This window comes from Alosa alosa, chromosome 13 (assembly GCF_017589495.1).
Source record: "Alosa alosa isolate M-15738 ecotype Scorff River chromosome 13, AALO_Geno_1.1, whole genome shotgun sequence".
Taxonomy (NCBI): domain Eukaryota; kingdom Metazoa; phylum Chordata; class Actinopteri; order Clupeiformes; family Clupeidae; genus Alosa; species Alosa alosa.
In genome coordinates, this window is record NC_063201.1 from 29,232,715 (window position 1) to 29,248,481 (window position 15,767).

Genomic DNA, 15,767 nt, shown 5'->3' on the forward strand with positions numbered 1-15,767 from the left:
TTTCAGGGTCCCCACGGGTCATGGAATTTCTGGAATATCACTGAATTTTGGAAAGTCTTTGTTTATTCAATGCCCAATTAGGCATCTCCCGCTCTAAAAAAGAAAGATTCTTGAAAGCTAAGTGGTGAATTAGGTGAAATACTTATATTGTACCATTCATTATACAGTAAGCCATGGAAATTCTTTTTTTTTTTCAGGGAAATATCATGGAATTTTACATTTGACTTAGAGTGGGAACCCTGTATGTTTTAGCTTAGGCTACCTATTCCTCCTTGCTGTGATTTACACACAATTGGATTTTCAGTTAATTGTGTGCTGTATCTAAAACTGTTACTTTCAACTGGCTTGAATCTTTTTTTCTTTGAAAACGTCATAGATGAAAAAATAAATCAGCAGTGACGTTTCGCGTTCACTGGCCGTCCAAGTGCACTGGAACTATTTAAATAGAAACCTTTCTGGGTTCTTTCGTGGTGACATCACAGCTTTCGATTTGCTATTTCAGTCTATGTGCATCTGTTGTACACTCAAATGCAAATTTGATGGAAATTTTCCTTTGATATAAATATTTGTAAGCAAGTTGCAAGTTACAGACAAACATCGTAACACCCGATTGATGCGATACAAAAAGTGTTTTATCAGGGATCTACAGCGTAATTCAACAAAGGAGAAAGGTGTTACAGGTATAGGCTTAACAGGCAACATTTTTTTTTGTTCAGACAATTTTATCAATGCCTGCTAAATAAAAAATGAGAAAACGCTGAATGAGGTCATCAGGAAACTGGATGGCGGTCTACATAATAGATTGGAGAACATACTTTTCTGAGCACGTAAACCATGACTAAACTGTGCTAACAGCTAAGGCAGCCTGCGAGAAAAGTATCCAGAATATCTTTGCTGCTCCCAGACAAAAGACACAAACACAATAACATTGTTTAAAAAAATGCTGGTAGAGCATTTATTCTCAAACATGACCAGGCAATACAAATGAATCTGTACAACTTACATCACAACATACATACTCAGCGGACATAGTAAGCCAGTCCAATCAATTGTAATCAAAGACACATTACACAAAAGAAAGCCCATGTACAAGCGGACATTAGATTGGAAGGGGAAAGTGCATCCATCAGCTGTTGGCAGTGGTGCCTGGTTCAGGAGACTGGAGAAACTCATACGGGTCGTGCATCATCTCTGACTGATCTCCAACACCAAGGTGTGCTGGACTCCCTGCACAACACAGGATGAAAAGGGGCCAAGTTGAGTCGTCATGACGACAAATGACATAATGTATAAAGTAAAAGAGGACATCTGAGATTTTGCATCTGTTTATATTACATTTGGGTCTATTGATATTAAATAATTGATTGATATTAAAAAATAAAATTATAAAAAAAAAAAGTAAGTAATAAATGAGATTCCAATCTGTGGAGTGGATGGGTATGGGCATTGAATGTAATGACAGGCCTTGACTTCTGAGTGAGTGGCCTTCTTACCCAGGTGGTGCTGGTCTCGTTCGGAGGCGTTGGAGAGGGAGGACAGGTTGGATGAGGGCCTGGAGCCCACCCTGTCCACCTGTGTGTCCTGGAACTCCTGCAGGAGCTTGGCAGTGTCGTCAAAGTGCTGGTGGCCCTCGTCGTGTTCCGGCTCTTTCTTCACCGTCTTACCTGAAAGGGTGCAGGGAGCGCAGGCAGACAGGCAGGCAGGCAGACACAGACAGGCAGACACAGACAGGCAGACATGTCAAGACTGTGAACTTGGTCTCGGACTTGGATGTGTGCCAGAAGCAAAAGAATATTAGAACTCACCCAGATTGTTCAGCATGGATATATCAAGAGACATGTCAGGATAGCTCTTCATAGACATGAAATCCAGCATTGAGCTGCTCTCTCCTGATGTCCCACTTCCATCCTGCTGATAGGATGCACAGCAATGAACACCATGATGATACAAAAGTTATAAAATATACAAATCTATTTATTCATTTCTGATTGGACGAGAGGCATTCCATGAGTCATGGTGAGTGGCGATATCTCAGGACATCCTCCCTCAGACTCTTTGCAGCTCTTCATTCCACATTTTGCACTGAATTGAACGCTCAATTCATTCAAAGCCAGAGAGCAGCAATTTCATGTCACATTCGACAGTTATTGAGTGAGAAATGGATTATGCCACTCTCACTCATGGCATTGCTCAATTATCAGATATGTGAATGTGCTGGATTGCTGTTTATAAACTAGTTATTATAAAGCCTGCTTACCTGCATATCAGAGATGTTAGTCTTGGTTTCATCTGGTGTAGCAGACATGTTTCTTTTCTGAAAAATTAAATAACACTATACCATCATTTGATGAAACATTTTATGAAAATGTCTTAAGTGTTTTTTTTTTGTTTTTTTTTTCATAAACAACTACTTCTGGCATCATCTTTAAATTTAGTTTTGATGGTATATAATCATGTTAAAGACAAACACATAATGTTCCCACATGCTATCCAGGATATACACCATGTTTTCTGTGTTCCCAGCTAGACAACATAGTGTAATGTAATGTACCGGTAATGTGATGTAATGTAATTTTTATTTATTTCAACAGGGACAGTGCACAATAAACATTAACAGATGCATTGTGCTAGATTATAGCAAATATTGCCCATTTTCACCATAGTCCCTGGGCAGGTAGGTGGAACAATAAAATACTGACAGATGAAAAAAAGGACAGTACAGAGTGCGTAAGAAAAGCTTTCACAGCACACCATTACCAACTATTGCTAAAAGACACCAGTTAAGACATGGGCATACAAAACACAGGGGAATTAACTGATAAGGTCCTATATATGTTGTACCTGTCGAATCTGGAACACTGATTTGGAGTGATCCCCACCCGTCATCTTGTCCAGTAATTCATCCACAAGCTTCTTGGTGATGCCTCCGCAGCCCTTCACAAACTCCTGGAGACTGTGGCACCATGCACAGGAAAGGACCATTAGTTCAGTCCCCATCTCCCAGCCCCGGTAAGACTGTACAAGAGTTCTGATTGGTGCTGTGCCACGTTACCTGAGGGCGCACTGCACTCCCGTCTCGTCCCCGTAGGCCGAGTAGAGCACGTCCATCTCCTCTGGGAGCAGGTCAGGATAGATGGAGTTGTTCTGGAGGGTCTGCGTGTTGTACGCACTGCTGAGGAACGTCACTGCAAGGGCGGAGGAGGACACCAATGACTTACACATTGACATTGTGAAATCAACTGGCCACCAAATAAACACATCTTCACATGACTGGTTGACACTAATGAGGAGACACAGAAAAGACTCTGAGGCTGTTGCACATGTGCACGCCAAAGGACGCACCTTTGTGTCTCCGGTCGTCTTTGAATCCCAGTGCTGTTAGACCAGGTAAGAGCTTATTTGATAGTGAACTCAGGTCAACAGGGTGGGTCTCCTCCTCTGAAACAAAATCAAAAAAATCACAAAGATCTAAATGAGAACAGGGTTAGCAGAAATGTAATGCAATACTTCTCATTCGTTCATTCAAATGATGACAACAAAAGCACCCATGTTGTTAGATCTGTATGAACAACTCTACCTTCCGCATCTGGTTCCTGCTGATTGACAACAGTGTAGAGGAGACCCTCTCCCTCTTTCCTTAGGTAACCAATCTACAGATTCAGAAGCAGAGGTTTAACCAAAATATACGGAACCCCCCCCCCCCCCCCCCCAAAAAAAAAAAACATGTCAGTGTTGCAGCACGCCCACGGGGGTGTTGCTGTACCTTGGAGCTGGGCATGAAACGGTTGATGCGATCTCGTGCTTCATCAGCAGCGTGCTCCACTAGGGCCAGAACATGCTCTTCTGCTGTGCTGTCCGTCAAGCTGCAGGCATTTCCCTCTGGCTCATAAATATCACTGGATCACATGAGGAGACACACATACACAACACATTAGACACTGGCAACAAATGAGTTACTAATCTTAGTCACAATCATTATTGCCAAGATGTTTCCAACTGGACTGGAAAACCAATGAGCATTACTCCCAGGAATTAGATGTACCGCATAGCGGTACAAAATATGACTGCCGATCAGACATTCTCTCCTCAAAAATAAGTCACGCTTTGCCTCCATCTCCTACTCCATCCCCTACTATTGCAACTTTTGTGTATGTAAATGGCGTGACCCACTGGTTAGCGTGGCCCACTGGTTAGCGCTTTGGACTTGTAACCGGAGGGTTGCCGGTTCGAACCCCGACCAGTAGGCTGAAGTGCCCTTGAGCAAGGCACCTAACCCCTCACTGCTCCCCGAGCGCTGCTGTTGTTGCAGGCAGTTCACTGCGCCGGGATTAGTGTGTGCTTCACCTCACTGCGTGTTCACTGTGTGCTGAGTGTGTTTTACTAATTCACGGATTGGGATAAATCCAGAGACCAAAAAAGAGCCCAAAAGAGTATATATACTTATACTATATATATATATATAACACACACCAGCTATAGGTTGATTGGGGTACAGTCACTAAATGTACACATAAATTAATGTATTGTATGCCCCCCCTCCATGAACGGAATTCCACGAAATGTGCCATTCATTCAGAGGGTGTCATAATTGTACAGTTTTGAACATGTTAGTCAAAGATACCTGTGATTACAACTCATTTTTGCTTTTTCATTTTTAACTAGGTGGCGCTATACCACAAATGAGTGGTTATGGAATGGGTTGAGATGGCCCCTTGAGACCAACATACAGTACAAAAAAAACTTGATCATCCTAGTCCCTACAGTTCTCGAGATATTCACAGAAAACTGTGTCCGCCCTACCCTCTACCCTGGAGGGTCGGTGAGTGGGCAACAAATTTACTGAAGAATGAAAAAAAAAAACTACGCTACCATACGCCGGTCATAATCATTTGAATATAGGCACCTGAATGCAAATACAGTACTTAAACAAACAGTCTTCATTCAAATCAGATATAGCTAAATACTCTACTGAGGCCATCCAAGTGGACCTGTTCTTATACCTGATGAGGGGCTCTCTGTGAAGGGGCTGCTTCTTGGACTTTTTGGCTGACTCCACAGGCATGGGGATGACGGCAGGCTCTGGCTCTTCGGCAGCAATGTCTTCATCGCCCAAAATGGCCGCCTGCTGGGAGAAATCCATGTCATGCATGAAAGACATGCTGCGCTTCAACGTCAGGAGCCGCTCCTGTGGACAGATGAAAAAGAGACCATTACAGACAGGCAAACAGTACAGGCATCTGACTCCAACATGAGTGATCACTGTTGACTGCAGCTGGTGTCAAAATCAGTATGAGAATGAGCAGCAAAATTAAAACATTTTTGTCAGACATTTTAGTTATAAAACAGAAATATTTTAAATATCTTCTAGTGTGGCAGGTGTGAGATATTTACTTTGCTCATCATCTTGAACCCTGTGTGGAGCAATTTCTTGGCAGCTTTGTAGTAAACCGTCTCAGGTCGATTGTACAGCATAGCATTGTCACACATGAGCTTGAAATCTGCCTGTGGATGTGAGAGAAATTTTAGTTGTCATTACTCAGGTGAATGATGCAAGCTTAATTCACTGAAAGCATTTACTAATGGTCATGGCTCAGTATCAGACAATTAAATTAACCAGACTGTACCTTAAACTCTGTGACTGTTTTGTACTCATTTTCAGTGACCTTGTCTTTCATTGTGCTGAAGTCCATGGGGTGCTTAATGATAGTGGAATAACCAGGAGCAATGACATCTGTCACTGGAAATGCAAAGAACCCATTGGGGTCTTTCCTGTTATTAGAGAAAAAAAAAAAGTTATGACCAATTGCAATGGTTACACCGGCAAATAAAAAATCCTCTTCAACTGTCTTACCTCTGAAGCTGTCGAATGAAATGCTCTAGGATCTGTTGAAATGGGGTACATTCACTCTCTGTAATCAAAAGCAAAGAAAAACACAATCTTTGACACATACTATTACCAAGCCAAACGTTTAAATTTATTTTACAAATTATAAAGCTCCATCAAGTACAACACAACCCAAACACTGAAATAAGCTTCTGGTGTACTAAGGTCCACAGGCAGCCATCACAACTACACATACTCATACTGTTTGTACATGTACAGTTTGAGTATATGAAGATATATTACCTTTTTGCTCTACATGAGGACATTAGGATGAATTCATTAGGATTTTATAAGACATTAGGATGAATTCACATTTCCTCTTGCTTGTTGATTAGTTTTGTGCACCATCTTTCACATCCCAGAGTAACAGTTTGCGGTTTCTGCACACAGCTTACCTTGCTGGGTCCTGCAAGCTCGGACAGGCCTGTCACCCGCCTGTTCAACTTCAACCTTAATCCTTGGATGGAACTCATCGATGCCTTCCTCTGCATAACACTTGTCCCGTTTCCGCTTCTTCTCCTCTACTGGCTACGGACGAACAAAACAGCAGATGTAGATATTGAAATTGGTGTACTAATTTCAATCATATGATACAGAGTAGCAGCATGTCAGCTGTCATGTTCTCACCTCAACAGGTTTTGGCAAAACAAAGGGCTCAATTGGTGGTGGTGGTGCTGGTGGTGCACTTGCACTTGCACTTGCAGCAGCATTTTCACTCTGCTCCCTTAGCTCCTTCTTTTTCTTCTTTTCTTCCTGCAAGCAACTAAAATTGTTAATACACACACACACACACACACACACACACACACACACACGCACGCAAAGAATATTGCATGCAGAATGAGTCATCAGTGACTGCTCATTCACTTGCCTTCCGTCTCCTTCTCTCCTCGTCATCTACGTGCTTGTCTTTGTCCTTTTCTGATTTCTTCTTCTTTTTCTTCTTCTTTTCTTTGTGGCGTTCGCGTTCATGGTCAGATCTGTCATCATAGTAACTAGAGTCATGTCCAGAACCGGAGAGCTCAGTGACCTCGTTGCCTCCCACTTTCAGCACCAGCTTCAATGGTTTCTCCAGAGGTTTGTCTTCATAACCTTCGCAGACACAGGGAAAAGCAACAATTTTCCATGATGAAATTTGCCATTATCTTAGTGTCACACACACATCCCAAGGAATTACGTTATTTATGTATGCATTCACTGACTTTCTTGCCAACAGAATGCACGTACCAATGCTGCAACATTAGCATCGTCAAAGCAGCCATTCAATGAAGGTGAGAGCACAATGTGCGTCACTTACTTTGCTCTGATATTTAACGTTAATTGTATTATTCACATCTCAGTGTAGATATTCAAATGACATTCAAGTTAGAGTTATACTGGTTGTTAAAGCAAAACAGCTATCTATCTAGTTAGCCAGCTGACTTGCTAGGTAACTACTCAAACGATACCAAAATCAATGTTTGCAACGCGTAAAAAGTGACAAAAAATAACTCAATGCTCACCATCAACCGTCCTCCATTCAGGCCTGTGCTTTTTGTGTTTCTTCCCCATAATGATGTGTTAAATACAAGCACAAGACCAACAATTTTATATAAGGTTTACTAATATTTCCCCATTGTCCAACCCACTACCAATGTCTTTCCGGAGCAAAAATGAAGCTGAAACTGTTTACTTCCGGGGTAATAAAAACTCATCGCCGCGCGCTAAATTCAAGTTTTTTAGTTGGATGTCAGGTGAGGCAGCTTGTTTCTTTTGTGTCGCGTATGTGTGTCATTTAAATGGTTGTTAGTAGACTTGACACTTTACACGGAACAGTTGGAAATGTTACAACGTACAAAGAACTCGTGATAAAGTTTTGTAGTTTTGTCAGAGCAAATTAAGACTCCTAGCCAAATTGCTAAGTGACCGGACATGCTAACGTAACTATCCAGAGTTTTGGTCAGTGCTGGAAATAGCTCATGTTATTCATGTAACATAACCGGTTATCTCGACATATGCGTCTTATATCTGTATAGTATGTGTACTTTCTTGATCTTTCTAGATTAACTTTCTTAATGAATCCCACTGTAGCAAAATGGGGAAAATGTGTAACACCCATGTATTTATTTTGGTTTCAGTATGGATGGTGATAGAATGGAGGTTGTTGGCGAGCCTCAACAAAACGGCAATGGCATTAGCAATACTACCATCCATGTGGAGGTGCATGTAAAATTGAGAAGGTACTGCTTCAGTCGGTTTCCAACATGAAGTATTTTGTGGAAGCTGGTTTTAAGTTGCTACGCATGCATTAATATGTCTTGCTATATTACCTGGTGAATAATTGCATACTGCCAGTTCTAGAAGTGTTTGTAAATATAAAATCAAACATGATCAGTTATTATTATTATTAATGTGTTAATACTCTGACATTCACATGCCCATGCTTGATTATGTTGTAACAGTACTGCAAAGAAGGCTGACATTAAAATGCACACGTGCGGACTACTGAATCGACACCGCATGGTATTTGGGAACTTCAGATGGACTGAGTTTGATGAAGACTTCCTGAAGAGCAATGTAGAGTCAGTAGCCATTGTGGATGCAGAGAGACAGGTGAACATTAGAACATGAAACACTACCCAATTATATGCATATGTTAAGGTGAATGACTAGATGGCTTATTTAGATTTTGAGGAACGTTTCAATAATAGGAATGTTTATTATTACAATTAAATACAGTATTTAACATGTGTTATTTATGTACTGATATGTATAACTTCACTAAAGCCAAACTGTATCCCCATCTCAGTAGAGGGATTTTTGCAAATGGTTTTGCAGAGCCAGGCTGATTTATGCCTTGCCTCATCTTGTCTTTTTCAGCCAATAGATTTGAAGAGTTGCAATCTGTCAATGCACATTTTCTCCCTGAGTGATGATGGCCCCAGCATGCTCACTTTAGAGGAGGACGAGGAGCTGTCAGCAGCCAACTCTTGGCTTCTACCAGCAGGTGGACCTCCAGAGATCCTTTACTTTCTAGTTTGACACAGATCGGCTTTAATCGATAGCATTTATTACAGATGAGCTGTTCAGTGTTTCAAAATAACTGTATGACTGTATCACAGTCATATGCTCATGAGTTGTTATATAATTGTATAACAATTGTGTTATGTCCACGCAGTTGGCAGTGATTTTTTTCCCACACATGTATTTTGTTTATACATTGATTGTTTTTATTCCCCAATGTGTGTACATATAATAGTTAATGTAAATAGCATGACAAAACAGTCATAAGTTGTTTGATATTACTTTTACGTACAGCTGAATTCCATGGCATCTGGGAGAGCCTGATCTACGATAGTGGAGTTAAAACTCAGGTACTTTCCCTTTTAATATGATATTTAAGAGCAACCATGTAGCTTCACCTATTCATTCACCATTCAGTTTTCTTTTCTGTTTTTCTTTTTCTTTTTTGTCACCAGCTTCTGGACTACGTCTCTACAACGATTTTCTTCTCCGACAAAAATGTTGATAGTAACCTGATTGCATGGAACAGAGTGGTTTTACTTCATGGTATGAGCCAGATTTGTTTTGTGCCATGTTCGACCTATATATTATTTTACTTGTCCTGGGACAGACTGTGTTTATTCACCTGATATGTGCACCCATTGTGTTTCATGGACTCGTGTAATCGCATGCCGTTAGGACCCCCAGGCACAGGGAAGACGTCACTGTGCAAAGCGCTTGCCCAGAAGCTCTCCATCAGACTGTCAAACAGGTATGAGAGAGTCATAAAGAGCTCGCTAAACCAAGCCATCTACTCCCACGCTGGTCATTAGTAATCTCTATAAATCTGTTTCTCACAGGTACACTTATGGGCAATTTGTGGAGATAAACAGCCACAGTCTTTTCTCCAAGTGGTTTTCAGAGGTACTTCTGTCTACAGCGGTTTTCATACCTTTTTTCCTGTCACACCTTCATTTTGGATTGGCATTGTCAGATCACTGGTTGAGGCATGCATGTTTGATTGCAGAGCGGGAAACTCGTCACCAAGATGTTCCAGAAAATCCAACAGTTGATTGATGACAAAGAAGCTCTTGTTTTTGTTTTAATCGATGAGGTGAGGCTCATCTGTTATTCTGCGGCAAATATTGTCAGCTTTACATCAGTTGGCTGTGAAGTATGTTTTTGTGCTTAATATGCAAAGCTACATATTGGCTCCAGGTCTGTTTGTACTACAGTACAGTAAGTTATTCAACAGCACCTGCTTAGGGCAACACCAAAAGAATGATAACAAAGCATTTCATTTCAGACGTGGCCCAGGGCCTCATGCCAGTAAACAATGTAGCCAGTAGACATGAAATGAAATAGAAATGAAACTGATGAAATGCCATGTTGGGCCACGCGCAGGTGGAGAGTTTGACGGCAGCCCGTAATGCGTCCCAGGCCGGCACGGAGCCCTCGGACGCCATCCGCGTGGTCAACTCTGTCCTCACGCAACTGGACCAGATTAAGCGGTCAGTAGGTCATGTCTTATCCAGTCAGGTCTATTCCACACTGTGTTTTCTGCGTTGAAATTAACAGATGTCATTATGTGCAGTTCTCAAAGATTGTCTTAAAGGTGCTATATTTAAGAATGACCACCAGAATTTAAAACGGGAATTGCAGTCCAAAATCAAAACAATTGAGAGCATTAAGTAGGCAACTCTGGCAATCCAAAGGTCAAAATGCTACTAGCTGTGTGATTGGTAAATTGGAGTGTGGCGCAGCAGGCCAAAACATAAACAGTATTTGCAGGCTGCAAATGAAAGTTTGAATTGGGAATATCCTGGCTCTACCATTGTTGTCATTGAAGACAGTATTTGAAAATAACATGTTTCTTTAATCTCTGATTGCATATTATGGTAATTTTATGATTTTACAATAAGTGGCTTGCATATAGACCCTTTAAACAAACAAGTGTTGGAAGATACACGTGATTGGTTCGAACTTATACATGGCAAATTATTTAAATTTGTCATTAATGTCCTCGTTACACCAAATAACTTTGATAAGATTTGGGAAAGACTCTTGAAAGACTGTAGTCTTTTAACTAATGACCCCCATTCAAGCTTTACTCAAAAGACAGTCTTTCAAGAATCTTTCCCAAAACTTGTTAAAGTTGTTTGATGTAACGAGTCCATTAGTTTACACTTGATTAGTTTTTTCCTGTAGTATGTCTGACATCATTCGACTCTCTTTTCTCATCTACCCAGGCATCCTAATGTGGTGATCCTCACAACCTCCAATGTTACAGAGAAGATAGACTTGGCCTTTGTGGACCGTGCTGATATCAAACAGTACATCGGGCCTCCCTCAGTGGAGGGCATCTTTAACATCTACCTGTCCTGTCTGGAGGAGCTCATGAAGGTGCAGTACTTCCATACCCCAGAGACTGAGGGCTGGTCTGGGTCACACCGATCACCTCACCTCACAAACGCACGCCAGAGACTTACAGCTTATCCTAACTGCATGCGAACGTCCAATTGTGGTGTAGCATTGAGCAATCTCTGTCCACACGGAATCTGTTCTATTGTATCATATTTTCTCGTTCAAAATAGCAGAACTATACCGATGACAGAGAAAATAGAAACCGGACGTCCAATAAAAGTTCTGCTCAAAACACATCGTACTGCACAGCACTGTTCAGGACTCCAGTTAGGACCTTCCACTTGAAATCAATGTAATCAAACTGAGTTTGTAGCTAACGCTCGCTCGCACCGCATGCTGTTAGGACAGTGTCAGGGGTGGTCTGGTCCATACCGATCACCTCACCCCACAAACTCCGTGGCACAACTGGCTGGGGCACCTGCACCGTACGCCGGCGACCCGGGTTCGATTCCCGCCCCATGGTCCTTTCCGGATCCCACCCCGACTCTCTCTCCCACTCACTTCCTGTCACTCTCCACTATCCTGTCGCATTAAAGGCATAAAAAAGCCCCAAAAAATATACTTTAAAAAAACAAAAACTCACTGTCACTTTTCTAATATTGATCTTTTTTTGAGAGAAATGCTTTTTTTTTGTTTTTGTTTGTTTATTGTGTGAGTTGTGCAATGCTATATTACTTGAAAGCCTGGCAGCATGCCTCAAGAGGTGATTTATGCTGAGCGATTAGGGTGCAATCTATCTTTTGTAGTAGATTATCCTCTAACATCTTTAGGTCAGCTGGCTCTATAATGGTTTATGATTCTGTCCTGACTTGATTTGATGTTGTTCTAAGGTGTTGCAGAAGTGATTATACAATGCAGGGGCCGCTGATAAAACAGCCAATAGAGACAACACTAGCTGACCTTATTTTCACTGACTGTTGTTCAACCTGTCCCCTCTCTCTGTCTGCAGTGTCAAATCATTTACCCGCGGCAGCAGCTGCTCACCATGTTTGAGCTGCAGACCATGGACTTCAAAGAGAGCAACGTGTCCCAGCTGAGTCTGGCCCTCAGGACCATAGCCATGTGAGTCTCCCTCTGCTACAGGCACCCCGTCTCCCATCTCACTATTGTACTCAGCTGCACTCAGTTGTCCTCTGTCACATCTCACTATTGCACTCAGCTGCACTCAGTTGTCCTCTGTCACATCTCACTATTGCACTCAGCTGCACTCAGTTGTCCTCTGTCACATCTCACTATTGTACTCAGCTGTCCTCTGATGCTCTCTGTTCTGCTCAAACTACCAGTCTTATGTTTTATGTCAAGATGCTGGACATTATTTTGCCTGAGTGCGTGTGGCTGGTCTTCTTGTGGAATCATGAATAGGAAAAGATTGATGATATGTTCTGTATGTTGTGCTGTTAGTATTGATAGTAATGTTGCAGCTTTAAATTTGTTTGAACATTCATACTCTGTAATTGTGTAGTTCCAGTGTATTTATTCATTAACATTGATCATTTTTTGAATGTGCATACACATCAATATTGTTAATACTGCCATATTTGTTGGACTATTGTGTTGTTGTTGGATTATTGTGTTAGGCAGGGCTTGTGGAAGAAAACTGGTCATGACTCATAAAATGTGGGAACCATGTTGACCAAGTTTTTGCTTTTGTTTTCAGAAAGAGCAAAGGGCTCAGTGGCAGAGCATTGAGGAAACTTCCCTTTTTGGCTCATGCCCTGTTTGTGAAGGTACCTGACTACTCTGATGTTACTTCTGTAGTTGGACAGTTTAGAGTTGCCTTGCCTGTGTCAGTCATTTGGCTTAACTAACTGCCTGTTCTTCCTACATAGACCCCCAGTACTTCCCTGGAAGGATTCCTGAAGGCTCTGGACAAGGCTGTAGACAAACAGTTAGAGGAGCGAGCACATCTGGTTAACTGTGTATGACACACACACACACACATACACACACACACACACACACACTCTCACACACTCACACTAGCACCAGTAGACCGGTTTAGCATGTGACTCAGAACCAACTAATAACTACTGTATAACATCCCACTGACCTAAATCTGAACTCTCCAGGCATTTAGGCTTGACTCAAATATGTGTAATGCCAGTTCTATGCAGTTTGCATGAATGTATTTTATTGAGCTGAACATCAGTGCAATGTGTGTCTTGATTCCTTGCAAAGGGACTGACAGCCAACATGAGAGTCAAGACTCCAGGAGCACTAGAAATGCACTTTGGAGCTTAACCTGAGTCTTGATGTGTTAAAACCCTAATAACATGCTGGGGTATTGTACAGTATACATCTTCTAGCATCTAGCACTTTTATTCTCCCTTTTTTTGCCTCCTCTCTTCTCTTATTTCTCTCTTCCTGCTCTCTTGCGTGTTTGTATAATCATACAATCTTCCTTTCACAAATGTTCAAGTATTTTTGCCAATTTCCAAATATCTGTGTTGAAAACAAACAAATTTCACTCAGGTGATTTTTAAAAAAAAAAAAAAGTCATATGTTTGTGTACAACAATATTATTGCATGCTAACTCGGGTTCAATATTTTGTTGTTCCAAAGTGTTTTTGTTTTGTTTTGTTTATATAACATTGGATAACATTTCCATTAAAATGTTTTTAATGATTTTTTTCGTTATTTTTAATGACAGTCAATGGTTTACATAAACAGGACAATATTTTGTATATAATATCAATATATCCAGTGATGACTTAGAAAGAGAGAGTGTTTGGTTTTGGTCTTCAAGATGTATCGCAAAAGGCCACTAGATGGCACAAAGATACAGAAATATGCAAATTTGTAATTTTTTTTATTTATTTTTTATTATTATTTTAAATGGTGAGCTGGGATGCAGGAACAATTTGCTATGGTGATATTAGGTTAATGTAATAGGAAAGAAACTTATGTCAATTATCAAACAAGTATGTGACCCATATGAAATAGGTTTTGACATCAAAATTGCTTTGTCTGTTTACTACATACAACACAACATTGATTCCGGGGAATAAATGAACCCATTTTGTCAGTTATAGGCGAGTACTCACAGGTGTTGTGAGCAGAGCAGTATTTCCATCCTTTATTTGCATATTTTGCATTCTGCGAGTGCTTTCTGTGTAAACCAATCTGCGGCCTGTCGCTTCACACAATAAGGGCTTTGTCTGATATTGGCCAACAGACTGCAACTCAACTTCAAAGCCTAATCCTGGCGGCTGTTATGCTGTCAAGTATAAAATGGGATGTGTTAAGTCACATACCTGTTTATCTTTTTTTTCCCTCCCTATGTGTTATGCGCAGATGATCATTTCAGAGCTGTAAGATCTCATGCAAATCTGCTACTCAACACCCACTATTTGATCCTGTTTCCAGCAGGAAGATTCATTTGATTTACAAACCAGCATTCCAGTGACACTGGGTTTGCCTCGCATACCATTGCTAAAGAAGAGCAAAAAAAGCACCTTCTCTAATGACAGACTGAGTGTAATGATATTGCTTAAATTTCACAGCCATTATTTTGAAAATCATAAAGGTTTTATTTTATACATAATTATAAGCTGCTGTGCATCATTGCTTTAACACCTAGTGAACCCAGGTCCTTTCCCTTCTGGCGGCCCATCTTTCCCATTGGGCTGCGGAGGCTTGTAATTAAACTGATTGCAATGGTATAAATATACTGCGCTCCAACTGCGGTTTATGACCCTATTTGTCAGCACCTTCTCTGTCAGTCTGATGGTTTAGAGCAGGTAAGCACCTGCACGCCAACACTGCTCTGGCTTCTCTCAGCAGCGCTAAACTGAGAGGCGTCAGTGAGAAAGGGAAAGAGAGAGTGGTGGGTGAAAGAAGAATGAACAGCGAAAGCAGTCTTGATAAATAAAAGCCGTAATTATAATGTCTGGGGGCTATTTTCTCCCTCCATCTTTCTCTTCAGTTCTCTGTCCAATGTGGGCAGCTGTTTAAATGCACTCATCAGAGAGAGGACGGGGTGAAAAGACGTATTGTTACAGTTTTACATCACTGGCCTGAGTGGTTAGACACTGGCAGAGAACCCCAAGATAAACAAACACAATGATGTTTATCCTCTCAACGGTTGTTCAGGTACATCGCCTTCAGCAATGGAATATTGACACAAGTGCCAATGCTAATTCCGCTAAGTGAGAAGTTAAGAGACGTGTGGATGCGTAAATGGAAACAGCGCAGGGCTTTTGAGGTTGTTTAGGGGAATTAAAAAAGATACACGTCTCTTTGTTTGAGACAGTCAAGTGCTCAACTTTACTGAAATGAGTGGAAAGTCCGCATTTGGGGGAAACCACTCAATGTAAAGCCTCTTGTGTTAACAGGAACCATCTTGTGCTTTGTGGGTGCTAACTTTGCCAGCACCCATTACAATGAATGCACAGGCTTGTTGTTTTACAACAGCCATTTGGATGCAATGTCCTCCATGGGTTTTCAAAGTGCTGGGCTAGTTATGACTTCAAAATGG

At 41.2% G+C, this 15,767-nt stretch overlaps 2 protein-coding genes across 6 annotated transcripts; one reads left to right on the forward strand and one right to left on the reverse strand.

Moving 5' to 3' along the window:
* Positions 1 to 928: 928 nt before the first annotated feature.
* brd9 (bromodomain containing 9) lies at positions 929 to 7,531 on the reverse strand. Of its 2 annotated transcripts, none has more exons than XM_048261616.1 (17): positions 7,387 to 7,531; positions 6,756 to 6,976; positions 6,512 to 6,637; positions 6,280 to 6,412; positions 5,852 to 5,909; positions 5,625 to 5,769; positions 5,392 to 5,502; positions 5,001 to 5,185; positions 3,764 to 3,896; positions 3,578 to 3,650; positions 3,343 to 3,438; positions 3,053 to 3,185; positions 2,842 to 2,953; positions 2,258 to 2,314; positions 1,806 to 1,908; positions 1,494 to 1,664; positions 929 to 1,227 (listed from the first exon to the last, which is right to left on the reverse strand). In XM_048261616.1, the coding sequence occupies exons 1-17, from the start codon at positions 7,433 to 7,435 to the stop codon at positions 1,127 to 1,129; spliced, it is 2,007 nt and encodes a 668-aa protein (XP_048117573.1). In that variant the 5' UTR covers positions 7,436 to 7,531; the 3' UTR covers positions 929 to 1,126. The 2 variants fall into 2 exon arrangements, with proteins under 2 accessions (XP_048117573.1, XP_048117572.1); XM_048261615.1 differs by having other exon boundaries at positions 1,806 to 1,911.
* Positions 7,087 to 14,120, forward strand: trip13 (thyroid hormone receptor interactor 13). Of its 4 annotated transcripts, none has more exons than XM_048261621.1 (14): positions 7,087 to 7,155; positions 8,002 to 8,103; positions 8,326 to 8,476; positions 8,744 to 8,870; positions 9,182 to 9,237; positions 9,343 to 9,433; positions 9,566 to 9,638; positions 9,727 to 9,790; positions 9,894 to 9,980; positions 10,271 to 10,377; positions 11,116 to 11,269; positions 12,240 to 12,352; positions 12,948 to 13,017; positions 13,120 to 14,120. In XM_048261621.1, the coding sequence occupies exons 2-14, from the start codon at positions 8,003 to 8,005 to the stop codon at positions 13,213 to 13,215; spliced, it is 1,290 nt and encodes a 429-aa protein (XP_048117578.1). In that variant the 5' UTR covers positions 7,087 to 7,155; position 8,002; the 3' UTR covers positions 13,216 to 14,120. The 4 variants fall into 4 exon arrangements, with proteins under 4 accessions (XP_048117578.1, XP_048117576.1, XP_048117577.1 ...); XM_048261619.1 differs by lacking the exon at positions 7,087 to 7,155 and adding an exon at positions 7,526 to 7,617; XM_048261620.1 differs by lacking the exon at positions 7,087 to 7,155 and adding an exon at positions 7,624 to 7,822.
* The last annotated feature ends 1,647 nt before the right edge of the window (positions 14,121 to 15,767 follow it).